The sequence below is a fragment of the Pongo pygmaeus genome, chromosome 2 (genome assembly GCF_028885625.2).
Source record: "Pongo pygmaeus isolate AG05252 chromosome 2, NHGRI_mPonPyg2-v2.0_pri, whole genome shotgun sequence".
Taxonomy (NCBI): Eukaryota; Metazoa; Chordata; class Mammalia; order Primates; family Hominidae; genus Pongo; species Pongo pygmaeus.
In genome coordinates, this window is record NC_085930.1 from 71101918 (window position 1) to 71123623 (window position 21706).

At 40.7% G+C, this 21706-nt stretch overlaps 1 protein-coding gene across 5 annotated transcripts in view; it reads right to left on the reverse strand.

Moving 5' to 3' along the window:
* GRM7 (glutamate metabotropic receptor 7) overlaps nt 1-5222 on the reverse strand; it is an 888658-nt gene extending 883436 nt beyond the window's left edge. For all 5 annotated transcript variants that reach the window (XM_054482695.2, XM_054482693.2, XM_054482694.2 and 2 more), the window contains exon 1: nt 4391-5222. In XM_054482695.2, the coding sequence (XP_054338670.1) occupies nt 4391-4909 (519 nt within the window). In that variant the 5' untranslated portion in view covers nt 4910-5222. The remainder of the gene's footprint in view (nt 1-4390) is intronic.
* Nucleotides 5223-21706: the final 16484 nt, after the last annotated feature.

The following is a 21706-nucleotide window of genomic DNA, read 5'->3' on the forward strand; positions in this document are numbered from 1 at the left end:
AGGGTAACTTAGCCAGTTAATGGCAGGATTGAGACTAAAACACACTGTAAAACCCAAGTATGGTCTTTTATATCTATGATATAACCTGTATATATGTAAGAAATATAGCACTTGTAATTTGTTAATCTCCAAATGTTCATGAAGTTGAAGTAAATGCATTCATTGTTTCAATTATTCTTAAAGAGAAAAATGCCCAAAGACATCTTAATTGTATGGGTATGTATACACGAAATACACGTGGAGATGTCTTCAAATATAATATGTGCGTGTCTTCATTCCTTTCCTCTGCTCTTTTTAAAAATGCCCCTTTGAAAATTTCCCACTCACCATCTGTTAGGTAAATTTCCTAAAACACAGTAAATGTGGAGGCAGAGATTGTTATAGAGACTATTCCAAATGGCAGTGACACCTATACTTATGAAATTACAAAAAGTGTAGGTTAAAGTTGCTTTTTTAATAAATTTCACCACCGTAGTAATACCACACCACCCTATATGCTCAGCTCTATCGGATTACGATGGAGAGAGAGAAAAGGAAAAAAAATCTAGGTATTTATGTATAAAATATTATCCCAAAAGTTTGATATTACATTCAAGTTTCAATTAACAGAAGGAAAACATTGACACATTTACTAAAGCATTTCATTTATGATACAAGGTCCACAGACTTAGATTTGCATTATGCTCCAACAAGGGTAGAGTTGACCACTTTTTCCATCTACTTGCTTTGGGAGAGAAAAAAAAATCCACCTGAATCAGATGCCATTCAATTCCAAGTCTATAGTGTAGACCATGTCACTACACATGAAATATTATTCATTCAGAGTCAGAATGTAGCAAGAGTAATTTATACTCTCGGAGTGTTTGCCCTCAAGTCAATAACGGAGAAGCCTTGAATAAAAGTGTTCCCATTACTTTCCACTATAATATATCTTACTTATTGCCCATAAAACAGTGGTCAGATGAGATTTATCTATTGGTCACCATATTATATAACCTCTCTACTTTAAGCCATCCCAACTCTGTGATGATTTTTTAAAATATGTTACTTATAGTCAATATTAATTTATGTTTCATCTTTCTTAGCATTAGGAGAGTATTATTTTGCACAAGCTTAGGAACAAATCTCCAGAAATTCCTCCCTGATGTTTCTTTGAGGCTGAAAATGCATTGCAGGGCAGTTGCAGTGATTTAATTCTAGTTGGCAGAGCCCTGGCCACACACTAATTTCATTAGCCTCAAATTCCTGGATTGATTTGAAGACCCACTGAATATGATTCCTGTCCTCAGACATGTCATTTTACTAACCCAGTAAGTGTGTAAAGAGAGGAGAGAAAGAGGACTTGCTAAGCTTATATCTTTCAATCTGGTACACCAGCAGTCAAATGAAAATTCAAAGTCATAGACACTATTTACATCTGAGGAGTCATTCTTGCCCAGGTCCAAATTTCCAGGAAGGAACTTCATTTCTGACTTTGCTGGGGGCAGCAGCATTTGTTATCTCTATTACCATCTCATTTCTCCCTCCTTCCCTTCAGTGCTCAGCACCCCCCATTTAAGTCGCTAAGTATTCTCTCTTCTAGCCTACAGTCTTATCTCACTATAAATGTATATCTCAAGTGATCGGTTTGGCATGGTCCCTAAAGCAACCTGCAGGGACCAGAGGAAAAAAGAAAACTCAAATCACTGGAAAGCTAGAAATTCAATCATTTGGAGGAGTTTCTTTTATATAGGACAATCTTAATTGAACTGAACCTAGAAATCCCAGAGAAGATTCACTATGTCCTTTTTCTTTCCCTCTAAGTGTGCCTTTGAACAATGGGTATGTATACCATTATTCTCTCTACCCATTTTGCAGGCTTATAGAAACTGGAAAACTGGGGACTGGAATTACATGACAGGAACTTCTAAGATCACACGCAAAAAGGGCTACTGGAAGAGATTGTTGGTATATGAAATACATATTCCAACATGGGCAGTGATTAACCAGGACACATACAAACCAACTGTTTTATGTGCTTGCATGCATCCCAAGCTACAAGTTGGTGCATTCCTCAGACTACCAGCCTCTTCTCAATAAACGCAGGTGAAAACTAGGGGCTCTTTTTCCCTCCGCTATTCAATCCAACATGAATAGCTGCAATTTGCAAATTAGAGGAAAATGACAGTGTTTTCTCTGAATGGTTTTACTCCCAAGCCATAATGCTAATGCTAACATTGGGTTCCTTTCTCCTCAGCTCAGGGAATGGAGAAATTAGTGTAAGGCCATCCCCCCACCCCTTTTTTCACCCCTAGCAAGTTGCCTCAGGTTCACACACTAGAGGAGGAATCAGCTCCCCCTGGAATCTTTTTCAGCAAACACAGTCCCTCAGCCTAGTCTGTAATCCCTTTCTTGACTTTAACATTTCACTCTTTTTTCAGACAGAGACAGGCTCATCTGCAGTACTGCCCAGGGTGAGTGAAGAAACAGGCAAAATAATTTTAAAATGCTAAACACAAAATGTTTTGTGCCTTTAACCCCAGAGGCTAACAGGGAAAACACAGTAACCTACCCCAGCCCCCAGTGGTTCTCAGGTAATGTCTCTGACCTCATCCTCTCCCGCTGCACTGCTACCTCAACTTATCTAGCTTTAAGCTCAAAGATGAAGGAAGCGCTCTGGGTTTCAGCTACAAGCCAGGCTCTTCCCAAAAGCAAGGAACTCAGAGTGATGGCTAGCCCCAAAGCACTTTTGGGTTTGCAGACCTCCAAGGATTTCCATGATGGCACTCAGGAAGGGTTAGAGATGCTCAGAGGATCAGAGGGGCCATGCAAGCTGCAGCCTTGGATAGGCACTCCTCTTTCCTGAATGCAAACTTCACACTACTGGAGGTGATGTGGTGACAGCCTGGGTCTCACAGAGTCCCCTTCTGAAGCCCAACATCTTTAGGGAAAGCACTTGAGAGGGGCCGGTTCTCTAGATATGAGGAGCATAAAGGTGCCAGGATCAGCGTGTACATCTGCGGAAGAGATTAACTAGGTTTGGGTACCATCAGCCAGGGAGAGACCCGCTATGCATTGGGAAAGGGTCATTTTAATACTGAGATGAACCAAGAACTTGGGAGTGAAGACAGAGGAGGAAAGGAGGGAGAGATTGAAAGGGAGAGAAAAAATAGAGAGAAAAGAAAACAGCAAGGAGACAGAGACAGAAAGAGAGAGTGATGCACATATAGGGAAAGACACAGAGGAGGGAACCTACAATCACAGAGACCCTGAAACTCAATTTCCAAACCCCAAAGCCACTCATTCCTACCCAGTGCTGCTCAGGAGCCATGGGGCAGAGGCTGCTGGAGCAGGAGGCGAGAGAACACTGCGGTAGAACCCACCGCTCAGCGGCCCCGGATCCGCCTTCCTCCCATTTTTTCTCCGTCTCCCTCCGGCACCGGAGCAGGAGGACCACGGGGCCCTGCTTCACGCACCCCTCTGCCTCCCAACGGGCGCCTTCATGCCTCGCTCCAGGAATCGTCCTCCAAGCCGAGGATTTGGCTTGGGGTCTGCGTCAGGGAGATAGTTGGTGAGGGGGGCGGGGGGGAAGAGGGAGGAGGCAGGGAGAGCGATTTTGTTTCGCAGTTAGCATGAGCTCATCCCTGGGCTGAGGTCTGAAGTGGCAGGAGTGGAAAGCTGATCGCCCAGCTCTGGCCAGTGGCCGGATCGCACGTGTAATTTAGACGGTGCAAAATATTGCCCGGAGCAAACCAACTGGGGGTCACGTCTGCGGGCAGCATCTCTCCACCTGAGGAAGGTCCCAGCACCTCGCGCCCTGGGCTCTCGCGGAGGATGGCTACAGGTCGGGAAATCAACCCGAGGGAGATGGGGACTTAACATCCACATCTAGGTTAAGACGGAGCCCTCGATTTAAGAAGTGCCTCCTTAAGGCTGTCTCCAAATTTTCCAAGGGAGTGCAGTTTGGCAGGCTGGCTTGGGGGTGGGAAGCTGGGGAGTTGGGAAATGCCCGGTTTCGAGGCATCGTCTCATCTTTCCTATTCCATTCTCCTAACCAGCTCTCCTAGGAGCCCGGCACTTTTACGAGCCTGTTTTCGGACCATATTTCACCCTAATGCAAACCCATTTAAATCATCGCCTTGTTTTTCGCAGATTGCTTCTTGTAAATGGGGCCATAAATCCAGATGTCAAGCCGGATGGAGTGGAGCGTGGACAGGGGAGAGATGGAAGGGAAATAAACCAAGCAGGGAAGGTATCTCCTCGGGCGGGGTGGGAGGGATTCGGCAGGATCTCCAGGGTGGAAATGAGCGAAAGCTGACCTGACCCGCACCACCGGAGTCCAAGCCAGCTTTTAGGGTTAAGGGCGCAGGTAGCCACGGTGTGCTCCGCCCCGGAGGGAGCGCCCCCCTACCTGGAAGAGCCTCAGGATGTTGGCTACCATGATGGAGACCGAACTCCCCGAAGCCCCAATCACTCCAACTACTTTCTCCGGCTTGACGAAAACCGGCGGTTCGCCGTTGGTGCAGCGCACGTCGGAGGTGTCCTTCTGGATGAGCGCCTGGACGAAAGTAAGCGACTGTTCGAGCGCGTAAGTGTCCCTGGAACAAGTGTCCAGGATCCGCGCGCCCAGCGTCACGTTGGGCAGTAGGTTGGGATCACTGTTGATCTGGTCCAGGGCGTAGAGCATCGCTTCCAGCCTGTGGATCCCGTTTTCCCTCTTGATGTCGCCGCAGGGCACTCCGCTGGGACCCTTGGCGTGCACGGGGAACAGCCCCCCGAGGGTGACGTCCCCCTCGATCCGGATTGAGTGCGGGGCGTACATCTCCTGGCCGCGCGCCGCCGCCGCCAGCGCGCACAGGAGCACCTCCAGCACGCAGCAGAGGAACTTCATCAAAGTCAGGACGCGGAGCAGCTTCCTCAGCTGGACCATGCTGCTCCGGCTGCTGCGGTGGCGGCGGCGGCGCTGGAGGGAACGGTGGTGGGCTCGCCGAGATCCGGGCCCCTCAGGGCGAGCTCCTCCAGGAAAGCCCAGGGGCTCCTGCAGGCACGGAGGGTGGGGGAATCCGGGGAGAGGCGACCAGAGAGGGTGAGGGGTCCCGCGGCGCCTGCCAGCCTGGGGCGCCCTGCGCTCTCGGGTTAGCCGGCTGGCGCGCCGCGCTCGCGCTCACCGGCTTGCTGCTCGCTCTCTCCAACAGCCCAGCACTGGGGAGAGGGCAGGGATTGCTATCGCTTTAAATGGTCGTTCGGCTCCCTCTCCTCCTCCTCCCACTCCCTCCCTCCCTCTCTGGCTCTCCTTCTCTCCCCACCCTTCCCAGCGCCAGCCCTCCCCACTGGTTTGCATCATCACGCAGGGAGGGGCTGCGTGCTGAGGTAAGGGGGGGAAACGGGTGGGCGGCTGGGGAATGGGGGGAGGTTTCCTCGGAATGGGAGTTTCGTGGTCCCCAGGGAATCTAGGGATTGCAGGGAGCAAGCGAGAGCCTAGCTCTCGCCCCCAACTCACTGTGGAAGCCTCCCTACCCACATCCACGTTCTGGGCACGGGTGTCATCAGCCGCGGGATGGGGCGAGGACGTCGTGCTGACTGCTCCCAAACCCTAGGTCCGGAGCCTAGGCTCTTAGCTCTGGGAGAAAGCGAGGGAGGGGCAGAGAAACCAATGAGGGAGGGGCGCGGGAAGACCCTAGCTAGACTCTACTCCAGAGCCGCCTGTGCTAGTTTTTGCTAAGAAAGCCACACGTGCACACAGGAGCCTGATTCATGACTTAAAGACGCTTTACCCAAAGGGGTTTCCAGGGCCAGGAGCTGAGCTTGACTGCAGGGAAACAGAAGTTAAGAGGAGACGCTAGGCATGGGAGTGCATCATTGGTCTTCAGTAGTCACTAGAGTCAGAGCTCCGTGAACTGACGCGTTTCCCCAGCATGTCTGTGTCAAAAACCTCGGACGCATCTCTTCTCTTTACTTCGTTGCAGAGATGGAACAACTGAGAACTCCGCAGAGCGCACTTTCTTCTCCAGCACTGACAGGTGTAAGGCTCCCTCCTACCTATTTCCAGAGATGCATCTGGTGCACCTGGTGACAGTTTTTGCCAGTAAGAAACAGCAGGAAAGAGGTGATGGCAGGAAGAAGAAAGAGGGGGCAGGCAGAAGTATCCCCATTGATTGGGAATGCGTCGTCTTTCTCTGGCTGGGGCTTGGGGGCAAAGTCAGGATGACAGAACAGGTTGCAATGCAATTGAGAAGCTCTTTATGAGCGGCGTCTCCTCCTGCAGGTCCAGACCACATTTGGCCCATTAAAGCAACAAGTGGCTCTACTTCCAATTCAAGGAAAGTGAATGTCTGTCCTTGGGGATGGGAGCGGACTTAAGGAGGTTAAACCAACTCTTCCTGAGGGTTTCTGTTGGAGTGTAGCAAAATCATATTATACGGATTTTAGGGCGGAGAGAACACCAGAAACAAGACTATACTTTTTGTTTTTGTTGACAATGTAACGAAGAAACCTATCATTGTAGGGGGGAAAAGTCAAAAGGCACGTAGTTGGTTGTCTCTGCCACCAAATACTTGTGTGCTCTCAGCACTTCTATTCCTCTGTCTGGGTTTTAGTTTCCCCAACCGGAAAATGATGAGATTGAATTGGATGCCCTCCAAGTTATCTTTTAACTCTCAAATCATCTGTTAAAATAGGTCACGTCCCTTTGGCCATGGTGCTCTTTTTAGGCCAATATTTTCTATTGTATTATGTGCAGACCAGTTTTTGTATATTCAAAGAACACTATGAAGGTTTCCTGGTATAGAAGGTTTTTGGTTTTTGTTGTTAATATTATTGTTGTTGTTGTTGTTGTTTTTCCGGTCAGGGACATCCCATCAATTTTTTTTTTTGATATGCCCCTCTTACTTGTTTCAATGTTTATGGTTTCAGGAGAACTGATCCCACTGCCTGTGATCAAGTCTTGGCTAATCAGAACATCAGATCCTTCTGGCTGTAGTGCTATTCCAGGTTGGGCAAAAAGTCCAACCAGAGCCATTCAGGGATAATCCCTGAACTTTTGCTGGGGCAGCCAGGATGGAGACATAGGGTTGTCACTATCACATAGGCAATCTCTGTATAAGTCAGATACAAAGGGGCCCCTTCCACAAAATGCTTTGTTTCTTTTTTGGAAAATTGTTGTGCTATTATGATTTTGTCAAAACAAGATATTTTCTGTCAGCTTCCAGAAAACAGTGCTGTAATTAATATACAAATCTACTCTGTGCACAATGTGCCTATGAATCACCTTCAGACTCAATGCCTTGCTACGTAAATGCACAAGTTGAATTACCATATGCCATGATGGCCCCCGCTCCTTCCTGCAAGTTGTGGAGCTATGAGAATATAAGCCTGAAGCTGTGCCAGGGGCTTCCACAAGAACGGGGAGATATATGAACCCCAAAGTAAGACAAATACAGAGAGATAGAGAAAGACAAAGAACGAGAGACAGATTGAGGCTTAATTAAAACATTTGCATTCCTGGATCCAAGCATGCTTAAAGAATTGCCTCTGGACTTTTTAAATTATATAGCGCTTTCTTTCTGTTTGAAGCCAAAAGAATCCTCTTCTAATTCACCTGTTCTAATACACAAGACCAAAAAGGTGAAATAGCTGAACAGATATTCTGTTAGGGCAGCATCAACTCATTTGGAAGAAGATATAAATAAAGCAATAAAGAGGCATACTTAGGAGCACACATACTATGATCCTAGTGTTTAAGCATTAGCACCTCAGGCTGTCTTTGACAGAGACTACTACATTCTTATTTCATTTTTAATTTCAGGCTATTTATTACAAACTTGGTGACAAAAATATTTGGAGAGTTGGAGTAACAAGTAATGTCACTTGATTTTTCGCTTCCACATATCTCGGTTCATGCTCTGTGCTTCCATTTTCATTTCCCATCCAATGATTGTTCAATAAATATTTCTTGGCTGACTATTGAATGCTGCCTTATTCTGCGTTCTTTTTGCTTTGCTCCTTCTCCCCAAACATCTGGCAGCAATCATTATCTTTCCTTTATTGCAGTCATCTGTGTGCATGTCTTATTTCCCTTGCCAAGTTGTGAGATCCTTGAGGGTAAGGGCTGGGTATTATTTATCTTTTTATCTGGGACCATGTTTCAAATGATGTTTTGTGCCTAAGAAGCACTCAAGTGTTGAATGATTCAGAACTGGTTTTGCCATTCTCCACTGCCTTTATTTGACGGTGACCAAAACTTAAAGTGGGCAGAGCAGGAATGTTGACAGATAAATCATTTTCCTCTTAGTCGCTATAGACAGTTTCTAGAACTTAAAGAAAATTAGTAAATTTTGAAGTAATTTTCTTTTCTAAAAAATGTGCAGGACTAAAATATTCTAACCTTAAAGAACTTGATTAACTCTCAGGTAAAGCTTTGATTGGTCCTTCCTGAGTCAAATGCTCACTTAGGAATTAATAACTGTGGCCATGCCCGTAGGCTGGTTAGAGGAGCTAGGAAGCATAGACCTATTTTTCTAGCCAGGCACCAGCACCACTTAAACTACATGGAAAGAGAAGTCTGTTACCAGAGGAACTGGAAAGTGATGCTGAGCTTGCAAAATCACTATATATCTATTACATACGATTTATAATTCATCTTTATACCTTTAACCATGGCATAGGATCTGGCACTTGATAAGGAACATGGTATTTGTTTTGTTTGGTTTCCTGAGATTATATGGACAGAAATTTCTGTCGAAGACAAGTTTATGTAAAGCTGGGCCAGTGTTCTAATGTCATATTTAATTGGAGGGGAACCTAGTTTTAGGCACAAAGATTGTAAGCTATAAAATGTATTCACAGGCTTGATTCTATTTAGTAATCAATCTGTCCTCACACAGGGGTTAGTAAAAAATAACTAACCAAAGGTCTCAGCCTTACTTCATATTCTTTTTTTTTCTTGATCATCTTAATTTTATTTATTTTCTTTGTTGTTCTGTTGCCGGAAGATGTTCTACTCTTCAATATCTTCTGCAGGAAATAATGTTTGCACTTCCAGTTCCCACTATATTTATTTAAATCCAATTTGTAATACACAAGTGTGTCTTCCTTAACCACTGCTACTTCTGCTATGGCTGCGAATGCACTTTGGCTATTCTTTTATCCTTTATATCGGTCTTCATCTGTAACTTTTCAAAACACAATCTCACATTTTATTCTACTTTTGAATAGGTGTTCACTTTATCTTGGAGAGAGAATATTCCATTTTTGTCTGTTATACTTTTTTGCTTTATCTATTTGTCATAGACAACTTTCGTCACTTAACTAGCATCCATTCATCCATTTTCTGATCCCATTTTGTTAAGAAACCTTGGTATTGTGCAGACAAATTCACTCCACAGAGCCTGCAATGGGTGGATTGAAACTGATCCCTGCTGGTAATCCTATCTTCCTTTCTAGTAGTTCATTTAGGAATTCAAGGCAGTGACATCTAGGGAAAGGTTTGATGGGGGTTTCTGAAAGCACTTCTTGCATCTGGCATGACTGTGTGTAGATATGAGACCCAGGATTATTGTAGTTCTTTCACTAGCTGCCTGAAGATGAGTTCAATACACAGAGTTTCCCTGTACCACTAGATCAAATTATTCCCAATGCTTCCTCTTTTGATTTCCAGTTATAGAAGCCAAGAAATCTGCTCATTGCATAGGAAAGTATTAGTTGTGTTTTCTGTTACTTGTAGCCAAATTCATTTTAGGCATTACTAAAAGTATTTATATTATTATTAAATAGTATATGAATATATTTATATTAATGTTGTACATTTTATATGAATAATGAATATTACCAAGACCTTATATTTTTCACTAGTTTACTAGGTACCAGGCACAATATATATCAATTCTCAAGATAACCTCATTTGATATATATCATTATTATTATTGTTATTTTACAGATCCGAAAATGGAGGCCTAGGAAGGTAAAAAGTATGGTTTAATCAATATGCTGCTATTTGTTACTGCTTCTTTAGTTTATCTTCCTTACCATCTTGTTGCCTTGAAGCTTACATATCTTAAGTCCGGACTCCAGATGCTCTATGAGTGCTCTGTCTCATCAATTGCACTCAATTCAGAAAGATCTTACTTGTTACATCCCTCAGATCTCATTGCCCTTTGGATGCAGTGTCTGGGTAGCCACAAAGAGAGTCTCACCTAAGGACCAAAGGAAACCTCACTCCCCAGTTTTCTTTCTTCTCAGGTCTCAATGTTTCCACTCATTTCTTCTCTCAGTACACAAGGAGGACTGTTTTGTCCTGCCCTTTGGGTAGGTATATGAAACAACAGCTTTGGGGCAAGTCACTCACACAGTAAGTGATTCTCCAGGTACAAATCTCTCTCCATCATATTTTGTACTACAATTAAAAAAAAACAATTGTTCCTTCCAGAGCTGTGACTCAGAGAACAAAATGGCTTTGACTTAATAGGCAAAAACCGTTCTCTGCTTTAAAATTGCTAGACAAGGCCTGTCTAGAAGGTCTTGTACCTCACCCTACCCCTATAATTCTTTCAATCTCCCTACAGTGCCCCTTAGATGTGTAGAGCATGGAATGTCCCTTCCCTTCTTTTGGTGACATCATCAGCCATTCCTTTGGGAAAGCACCCTTCTCCTTTGTCAGGAGTTGAGATGGATCCTAATGCTCCATCTACCCAAACTCAGATACAGGCACACATCTAGGGTTGGCTGAACTGAGCTCTTTCTTCCCCTGGTGGAGCTGATGAGTCCAAAGATAGGTAAAGAACTTGAAATTTTATATATGAATACTGGAAGTCAGATGTACTTCTCCTAGCTAAATATATATGAAGATAGAGACCTGGTGCTTCTAGCAGGTGTTGTTTCCACAACATGAAGAAAGCCTGTCTGAGAATAAAATCAAACTACACCATGGGGCGCAGTGGCTCATGCCTATAATCCAAGCACTTTGGGAGGCTGAGTCGGGTGGATCACTTAAGGTCAGGAGTTTGAGACCAGCCTGGCCAACATGGTGAAACCTCATCTCTACTAAAAATACAAAAATTAGCTGGGTGTTGTGGTGCATGCCTGTAATCCCAGCTACTCATGAGGCTAAGGCAGGGGAATTGTTTGAACCAGAGAGGCGGAGGTTGCAGTGAGCCAAGATTGTGCCACTGCACTCCAACCTGGCCAACAGAGTGAGACTCCATCTCAAAAAAAAAAAAAAAAAAAAATCAACCCACACAAGGAAGCAAATCCAAGATATGAAAAGAAAAGTAGAGCTCTGACAAAGTCTCCCAAGACAGTGGATCCAGCAATGTCTCCAATTGTACTTACCTTCGAACATTTCCTTTTGTCACCCAATATATTTTATGCTTTGCTTAAGCTGGTTTGAGTCCAGTCTCTCAAAATTGAGGGTACTAATTTAGATGGTTACTGTTTCAAGATAAGCAGCTATTAATTCTTAGCTACTGATTCTTATACTCCTCTGAGAATTAACTATGGAAAGTTTAGAACTCTACGACATAAAAGCGTAGTAGCCCTGGAGTCAGTTCTTGATTTGACTCCAGACCTTGAGGATATACTATCAAACTCCACATTACACTGGCTTTAAATGACCAGTTCAATGGGAAGTAAAATTAAAACTTAAAAAGCATTGAGTATAACTGATGGACTTTTAAATTGTCTTAAAAATACAATTTGTTATGTTCATCTCATGATAAGAAACGTAGCAATGCTACAAAAAAATACAAAAATTAGCCCGATGTAGTGGCATGTATCTTTAGTTCCAGCTACTTGAGATGCTGAAGTAGGAGGATGGCTTGAGCCCTGGAGGCAGAGGTTGCAGTGAGCCATGATTGTGCCACTGCACTCCAACCTGGGAGAAAGAGCCAGACCCTGTGAAAAGAAAAAAGAAAAGAAAAGAGGAGAGGAGAGGAGAGGAGAGGAGGGGAGGGGAGGGGAGGGGAGGGGAGGGGAGGGGAGGGGAGGGGAGGGGAGGGGAGGGGAGGGGAGGGGAGGGGAGAGGAGAGGAGGAGAGGAGAGGAGAGGAGAGAGGCAGCAATATTATAGATTTTTATATGTGTGTGTTAGATATGTGGGATATGATATTTTGCCTATTTAGGGCTAGTAGTAATTGTAAAGTAGTACAGTTTGCTTTATTGTAAGAATCAAACCACATAGCCCTTGCATTCTAAAGACCTGCTTATCTATGGGCAATGGAGGCATTTGAATATGCTGGTTGAACCTCATGTATTTCTTGAATCAAATCTGACCAATGTGTGAGGCTTATTCTGTTTATTGAAGACCTACTCTGTGTTAGGCACTGAAATGGGCAGTTTATATGCAATGCATCATTTAATCTCTGCAATGAATCTATGAACATGTTTTCTATTATTGATATTACCCTAATTTAAACAGAAATAATGATGGTAAATAACACTTTTCTGGTACTTTCTTTGATCCAGGTACTGTTCCAATGACATACACATGCTGATATATTTAATCTTCATAGTAAATTAGGAATTTATTTAATTCCCCAAATATATAAGGTAAGTACTTTTATAATTACCTCTGTTTTTCAGATAAAGAAATTGAGCTGCACAGTTATTAAAAATGTTGCCAATCTCATAAATATAATAAGTGCCAGAGCTTAGATTTGAACCCAGAAAATCTATCTCCAAGGTCTGTGTTTCAGTCACTGTACTTCCTAGCTTATGGATACAGAAGCAGAGCACACTTGCGTCTGTGTTCCCCAGACACGCTTTTAACTACTGTACTCTATTGCTTGTCTGTGTACCAGTAGATGCTGATTTATATCAGCAGGGGGTTCCTGAATTTTTACTCTTTGGGAAGGCACCTTCACGGCATGTCTAGTGAACCATTGGTACCCACTTGTTCGATTGCTGTTTTTTTTTTTTTTTCCCTCTTCCCACAGTCATATGCATGGTCCATATAAGAGGTAGAGAATGTCTGTTCTCTATCTGTCTTCTAGGCCTGCATATGCTATGAATACCTCTACTATATCTTAAGGTCCTGGACAAGCTGCTTTGCTTTGTTAGGACCCTCTCTCTGTGTGATGTCTTGTTGTAGCTTATTGAGATGCTACTGTCAACCACCCCTAAAACCCTGGAACTGCCAAGTTCAAAGCCTACCTGAATTGAGCTCATGTTCAGTGCCTTGCTTGAAGTGAGTTGAGGGTATGTTTTCCTTTCTGGTTATTACTTGATTCAGTAAATATTAACTGAGTACAATAACACTATTTTCACAACATCAAAACTTGGCCATCCAAATAAGCTTTGTGTCTTTCAGTGTAGTCAACTTGGATATTATAGATCTAGTTCTAAAATGTTTAAAATATTGGGTGATTCCCTCTGGGATATGTCTTAATATGTTTTAATATGTCTTATGAGACCATCTACTATATTAATATTTACCTCATTTAAAACTCAAAGAATATTTCTTTAGTTATTCATGTATGTTCCTTTCAAGTTTTGATTCTTTGTGATTTTGGCCCATTTCTCATTATACTTTCTCCATAGAAATTGTGTAAGACAAGTTGATGCTAGTATCTTAGCTATACCAGTTCTTTATTTTACGATTTTGATTGTTCAGTCCCTCAGATCCCCACAAAAAGAAAAAAAACAAGGTATTTATAAACCATAAAAGTTGAGATCTAGCCTCATTTCTGTGGGAGATGGTAGAAAGTAAGCTCTTGTGCACATTCGTTCAGCCAATCAACCTCGATTGAGAATTTTTGCTTCCTCATGATGAACTAATTGGTCCCAGACTTCCCCTCTCACTTACTCCCAATCATTAGAAAATCAGACAGAATATATGAAAGAACTTGTTTAAGCCATTGGGTAATTAGCAGCTCCAGACCATGATTCCCAAAGAAGGGGAACAAATTAGGAGAGCTCTATGAATGTCATGACTTTCTGCTTCCTGCCACTATTCAGACCCAAGCTGACCATGACAGATTGATAAATTTGAGAAGATAGAGATCAGAGTTCAGAGAGGTTAAGGAGGCTATTGCCTGCATCTTGATGAAGGCTACACCCACAAGATGAAGGCTACACACAAGATATGCAAGATGAAGACTACACAAAAAGAGGACCAGAAACGTGTATGAGGTTCCCTTGAAGTTTATCTGAACACTAAACTGTGAAAACATAGGATGAGGATCTGGGACATCAGGAAAATAACAACTATTTGGGAACTGCATCAGAGTTCATGCAGTGCACGGAGACATTTGCGCTCTGACCCTTGCTGACCAGGAGACATTTGCAGAGCCCTTGTTGAACCCTCAGAGCAGTTAGCAGAGACTCTAGAAAGATTACACTTTAATAGTAGGGCTAAACACCTACCCTAAAACATCTTAGAAACAAGTCTGGAAAGCTTCACGCTGATCTGCAAGTAACTTAAGCCTGCTAAAACAAAATTTAACAATTGTTAAAAGTAGTCAGTGAAATACTGACACTTAACCCTGTTACATTTACATTGTGCAGAATCCAGTGAAAATTATAAGGCATGTAAAATGCAGGAGAAAAATAAAAACAGATTTTGGAATTACATATTTTCGAATCAGCAGACAAATACAATAAAACAAAAAGGTAGACAGAATACTAAAATAACCCCAATGTTTCTATTATATTACATGACAATAGGGCTTGTGCAGACATAATTAACGTTATTAATCAATTGACTTAGATAGAGAGATTATCCAGATGAGCCTAACCTAATCACATGAATCCTTTAAATGTAGAGCTTTCCTTTGGCTGGTTGCAAAACAGGAAGTCAGAAAAATTCGAAGTGTGAGAGAGATTTCACTCTGTAGTTCAACCTACAGAACGGTAAGATAAATGACTGTTGTTTTAAGCCACTAAAACTAATATACACAGCTAATGTAAATATTCTCAAGAATTTGAGGAAAACATGAGCATAAAGGGGAGAAAAGTGGAAAACATAAAAAAGAACCAATTAGAATGTCTAGAGCTGAAAAATACAATATAGGAAATAAAATATCTGAAATTCATTGCCTATATGTAATAGCAGTTGCACACTGCAAAAGAAAACATGAAAGAACTTGAAGTCACATGGAACACTGATCAAAATAGACTCCATAGTATTCCATAAAATAAGTCTGAATACATTAAAATATATTGAACTCATTTTAACATGAGGACATTAAATTAAAAATAACAAAATGTCTGAAAATCACCTTGCATTTAAACATTAAACAGTACACTTTCAAATAACATACAGTTTAAACAAAAAATTTATTTATTAAAAAGATACTACGAAATATTTTAAGTGACTGCCAACAAAAGCAACCTGTTGAAATTTGTAGTGTGTAGCCTAATGTAGGTCTTGGGAAGATATTGAAATCTTCAATCCTTATATTAGAAAAACATATTTAAATTTAATGATCTAACCTGTGCATTAAGAACTAGAAAAATGTAATGAATTTAACCCAAAGTAGAAAAAATAAATAATAAAATGTATAACTCAATAAGAGAAAACGTGTAAAAATCAAGATAAAAATCAATAATACCAAAGCTGTTATTTGAAAAGACTAGTAAAAGTGACAATGTATAGCTGGACATATTAAGAAAAGAGAGAAGACAGAAATGACCGAATAAAATGAGTGAACATCACTCTAGACCCTATACTCATTAAAAAGATAAGAAGGTGGGTGTGGTGGCTCATGCCTGTAATCTCAGCACTTTCGGGGGGCCGAGATGAGATCAAATGAGGCCATGAGTTCGAGACCAGCCTGGGCAAGATGGCAAAACCCCGTCTCTGCTAAAAATACAAAAATTAGCCAGGCATAGTGGTGCATGCCTGCAGTCCCAGCTACTTGGTGGGCTGAGGCGGGAGGTTTACTTGAACCTGGAAGGTGGAGGTTGCAGTGAGCTGAGATCATAACACCACACACCAGCCTGGGCGACAGCAAGACTCTGTCTCTAAATAAATAAGAAAATGTTATAAGCAATTTCATGTCCAAAAAATGGATAACTAAATGAAATGAACAAATTTATTAAAAGGCACAATTTACTAAAATTGCCACCAAAAAAAACCCAAATCTGAAAATGTTTATGTCTCTTAATTACAAACCCACTGTTTGTAATCATAAAGTACATTAAAGAGACAAACCTTTTCCCACTGTTGCCTGGGGCTGGTGGTGAGAATTAGAATTAACTGTAAATGGGCATGAGAGATCTTATGAGGGAAATGAAAATGTTCTAAAACTAACTATGGTGATGCTTTCACAACTTGGTAACGTTAGTAAAAATTATTAAATTGTACTGTTTAAATGAATGGGCTTATGATAAGTGAAATAGATCTCAATGAAACTGTTTAAAATAAGATAAATAAAATTATAAATATATATATTGTTTCCACAAAGAACATTTCAGGTCTGGATAAATTTCATCAAACATTTAAGGAAAAAATTTCAATCCTGGACTCGAATTCCTGACCTCAAGCAATCCTCCCACCTGGGCCTCCCACAGTGCTGGAATTACAGGCGTAAGTCACTGCACCTGGCCCATCCTCAAGACTCTTAGAAAAAAATAGAAGAGAGGAGAGCAGGAATGGAGAACATTTCACAAAACATATATTTGTTCATTATTGTGTACGGTTAAGTTATATAACACACACACAGGCACACATGCAGAGAAAAAGAATGTATATGTTTACTATGCAGATGATAATAGGCACACTAAAAGGTGTTAAACATCATTAGTTATCAGGGATAAGCAAATTAAAACCATGAAGAGATACCACTACCAGTCGGAATAGCCAAAATCTAGAAAAAAAGACTCAGCATTCCAAGAGTTGGCCAGGACTTGGAAGCAATGGTAGTTTTATATACTACTAGTCAGAATGTAACAGGGTGTTACCACTTCAGAAAACCTTTATCAGTTTCTTATAAGGCTAAACATACACTTGCTATGCAACTCAACATTTTTGCTTTTACTCAAGGACATAAAAATGTGTGTCCACACAGGTTTCTATTTGAATGCTTATAGTAATGTTATTCAAAATAGCCACAAAATGGAAACAACGAAATGGCCATCAACAGTATAAATACATTGTGTTATATCCCTACAATGGAATATTACTCAGCTATAAGAAAGGAACAAACTGTTGATACACACAACATAGGTAAATCTCAAAAATGTTATAGCAAGTAAAAGAACACAGACAAAAAAGAGTATGTGTCATATGACACCTTTTATATGAAATATTACAAAAGTCAAAATTAATGTTAAGTAATAGCTGATCAGTCCAGGTCTGGGGTTAAGAAGTGGATTGAGTAAATAAGGGTATAAGATACCTCTATAGGAATTATTCTGTACCTTGTTTGTGGTAGTTGTTATGACATAAAGTTTTATGTTTACTTTATATATTTATAAACTCATCAACCTATATTTTTAACATGTGCATTTTTATCTAAATTATACCTCAATAAATTGATATAAATGGTTAAAAAAATCTTGTAGTCTTATACATTTCTCTCATTTATAAACTAAAGGGATTTTTCTCTCTGAGTTTTAACATTTATTTCAGCTCTAATTACATGCCGTGATTCTATAACTATTGATAAAATATAAACTTGTATAATGTCTCCTCATGAGCTTTTATACTTATATTTGTGTTGCTTCTTGTAAAACACATTATTTTCCCGTAAATATAACAGTGATTAATGTTATAACTACAACTTGCAAGAAGGCATTGATAAAAACTGCTTTAGAAATCTCTTTCCAACATTGATAAAGTCTTAGGAAGTTAGGATCACATATGTCTTGCTCCTACTTGAGTGGCTGAAGTAAAGAGCACACCTCAGAAATCTTTGAATATAAAATACCATTTGATTATCTTGCTTTCCTTACTCTTTAGAAGGTAACATTCCATAATTTTATCCCAAATAGCTTGCTCTATGCCATATTTGCCAAAGTCATGCCAGCTTCTTCACATCTTGTCACACACTCAGCAGTTATGAGGTAAGCTATTGGTTCCTCTGACATCTTTGGTTAATCTTTTTTTTTTTTGAGGTAGAATTAAACTTTTGCTTATCATCAATTGATTTTTCTTTTCTTTTTTTTATTTCTTTTAATTTTTTGAAGAGATGGTGTCTGTCTATGTTGCCCATACTGGGCTCGAATGCCTGACCTCAAGCAACCCTCCCACCTGAGCTTCCCACAGTGCTGGGATTACAGGCATAAGTCACTGCACCTGGCCCATCCTCAAGTTTTTACACATGGGACAAAGTTTCAAGTCCCTGAGATGGTAGAGCTGCATTTCCTAGTTAATCCAGTCAGGAAAAATGGATGCAGAAACAACCAATCTGTTAAAGGTAACCCAATAGAATCAAGCAGTTAACAACCAGAATACTTATTTCCAGAGCAACTCAAAATGTGTGATATACCTGACAGAGTTTGGGCACTTATGACTCAATTATAACTAAATGGATTCTTTAGAGACTTCATGAAATCAAAAGATTGAATTAAGGGGAGTTAAAACAACTTTAGAGGTTTGATAGAAATGTTCTACGTTTTGATTGGGATAGTGGCTACGTGGGTAAATCTATCTGTCAAAAGTAATGTCTTCATACACTTAAAATGTATGCATTTTCTTTATATAAACTATACTTTAGGTTAGTAGCCATTTTAAAACAGTAACAGTGGAGAAACATGTCAAATACTACCTACCTCAATCAGGTGACTAAAGTTAACATAAACAGTGGTAAACCAGGTCGATAGTACATACCCTTGATATAATGTGATAAAATTGGCACACTACTGTGGTATTCCTCCTGCAAGACCATAATCCTATTTTAATTATGAGAAAAACAACAGTGAAATACAAATTGACACTCTATAAAATACCTGATCAATACTTCTCAAAAGAGCCCATGTCGGCTGTGTGCAGTAGCTCATGCCTGTAATCCCAGCACTTTGGGAGATTGAGGCAGGTGGATCAAATGAGGCCAGGAGTTTGAGACCAGCCTGGGCAACATGGCAAAACACTATCTCTGCTAAAAAATACAAAAATTAGCTAGGCGTGGTGATGCATGCCTGTAGTTCCAGCTATTTGAGGGGCTGAGGCAGGCGGCTGGCTTGAACCCAGGAGGTGGAGGTAGCAGTGAGCCAAAATCATACCACCGCACCACTTTACTCCAGCCTGGGTGACAGAGTGAGACTCTGTCTCAAAAGGAATAGTAAAAATAAAAAGAGCTCATGTCACTAGAAACAAGGAAAGCCTGATAATTTGTCACAGCTAAGAGGAGTCTGAGACATGATGACTAAATGGAATGTAATTGTTTGGGTGGGATCCTGGGTCAGAAAAAGGACCTTAGGGAAAAATCAAGAAAATCTGAATAAAATATAAAATTTAGTTAACAATAATGTATCAATATTAGTTCATTAATTATGATTTATTAATAAAAATGTTAATAATAGAAAAATCTAGATGTGGGGTATATTGGAACTCAGTGCTATCTTTGCAACTTCTCCATAAATCCTAAGCTCTTCTCTTAAAAAAAAAAGTTTATTAAAATTGCCTTGAATAAGACATATGTAAAACATCTGGAAATTCATATATGTATATGGAAGAGGCAGTATTAGGGTAATCATCTAATTATTGTCCAAACCTGGACATGTTTTAAAGTGGATGCTGTTAATAACCATTTAAGGATAGGAAGACAAAGTATAGGTCACCCTAAGTGAAAAGCATATTAAACATTCAAGTTTTGGTTTTACACTTCCTGTATTTCAGCCCAATCTCTGCCACTTGCTTGTTTTTATAAATTACTTTACTGAACATTATTTCCAGTTTGGGAAGGACAGTAATATTTTCCTTACCACGTTTGGGAGGATTAAATAAGATAATTAAATTAAAATGTTTAGTTAACACAATTACTGGCACATAATAAATGCTCAATAAATCATAGATGGCATTCATGCATGTCTAGACCTTAGTACATTTTGTTAAAAGGTACCTACATAGTTACACAGAATTCTACATTAATGTGTCCTCTTGATTTTCATCCTAACCCAACAGTGGTCATACCAATACTTACTCTTGAACAGTTATCATAGATGTCACCAACAACATACATGTTCCACCCAGTATTTGTTAGGAGATTGAAGGACATTTGCAATAATTCTAATGAAGACAAAAAATAATAATAGTAAATAATGTTGGTTACATGGCCTTTTTTCCTTTGAGTAACTCTCCCTATCTTACTTCTCCTGATCTTGTTGGATCTGACAGTCTGAGTTCCAGCACCTAGATGCAGATGTAGCACATGGATGTGACTGAAGCACATCCTCTTAGATACAATGATTGGTTCAGAAATAGACTTAAGACTACAGCAGAGTCAATCAGACTCTTGTAGGGAAGAGAGGTAACGCTTGTCATTGCATTCATGACTTGTAATGGTGTTAACCCCAGGCTGACAATAGTCTTCTTTGTCATAGTATGAAGAGACATTTCCTGAGGATGAAGCCAATTTAGAAGCAAGCAAAACTAAAAGGTTAAGAGAAAGACAGAGTGGGCTGGGCACAGTAACTCATGCCCATAATCCCAAGCACTTTGGGAGACCGAGGCTGGCGGATCATGAGGTCAGGAAATCAAGACCATCCTGGCCAACATGGTGAAATCCTGTCTCTACTAAAAATACAAAAATTAGCTGGGCATGGTGGTGTGTGCCTGTAGTCCCAGCTATTCAGGAGGCTGAGGCAGGAGAATCGCTTGAACCTGGGAGACGGAGGTTGCAGTGAGCCAAGATCGCGTCCCTGCACTCCAGGCTGGTGACAGAGCAAGACTCCATCTCAAAAAAAAAAAAAAAAGAATATGCAAACAGTAGGTGAAAAGAAGGACAAAGTCTTTGGTTTGATTCTGGACATTTTCCTCCTCCATTATCATCTCTATTTCAATCTGCTATGAGGTCATTTTTCTCTGATGCCTTGTTTGTCCTTGAAGAACAAACTTGCAAGATAACCCATACACTCCCTCTTTATTTGTTCATTATTCCTGCATTAAAATTCAAGGGTCTTTCTGCCCCTCCTTGTTATACCTGTTTGTCTTTTATCTGTATATCTGTCACTTTGCTGTCTCTTTGCATTTCTAATTTCTTGTCCACATTTGCTCAATGATAATATTCACTGTAATCAGCAGGTCTCTTTACTCTGCAAGTGATGGAAACCTAGTGCAAACTAGATGAAGCAAAAATGGAATTTTGTTGACTCATGTTACCAGATAGCAGGAAAAAACTAGCTTCAGATATGGCTAGATCTAGGTGCTTGAAAAAGTCATGAGACTTTTTTTCTTTCAGAGTCCTCTTACCTTTGCATTTCTTTGCTTGTTCACTTTATTCCTTCTTGCTGTGTGGCCAGGCTGTCTGCACCTGCACACAAGACAGACAAGCATACTACCAACTGCCTTATGGAACCCTTAAAGGTTAAAATACAAAGTAATAGAGATCTCTATGCCAATGTCCATATAACAAATATTAAAAATATCATAAACATAATCTGATTGGGCAAAAGTGAGCCATGTTTTCTTTCAGGAAGTGATCAGCCATTGTGGTTGAGACACTCACCAGAACTATGCTCATGATAGAGGAGAAATTCCACACTGAAAATAGCAGGTGTTTACTCAATATAAAGTAAAATGTGACTAAAAACAAATAAATAAGCCAAAAAATAACATTTTTATTGTAACTATGGGA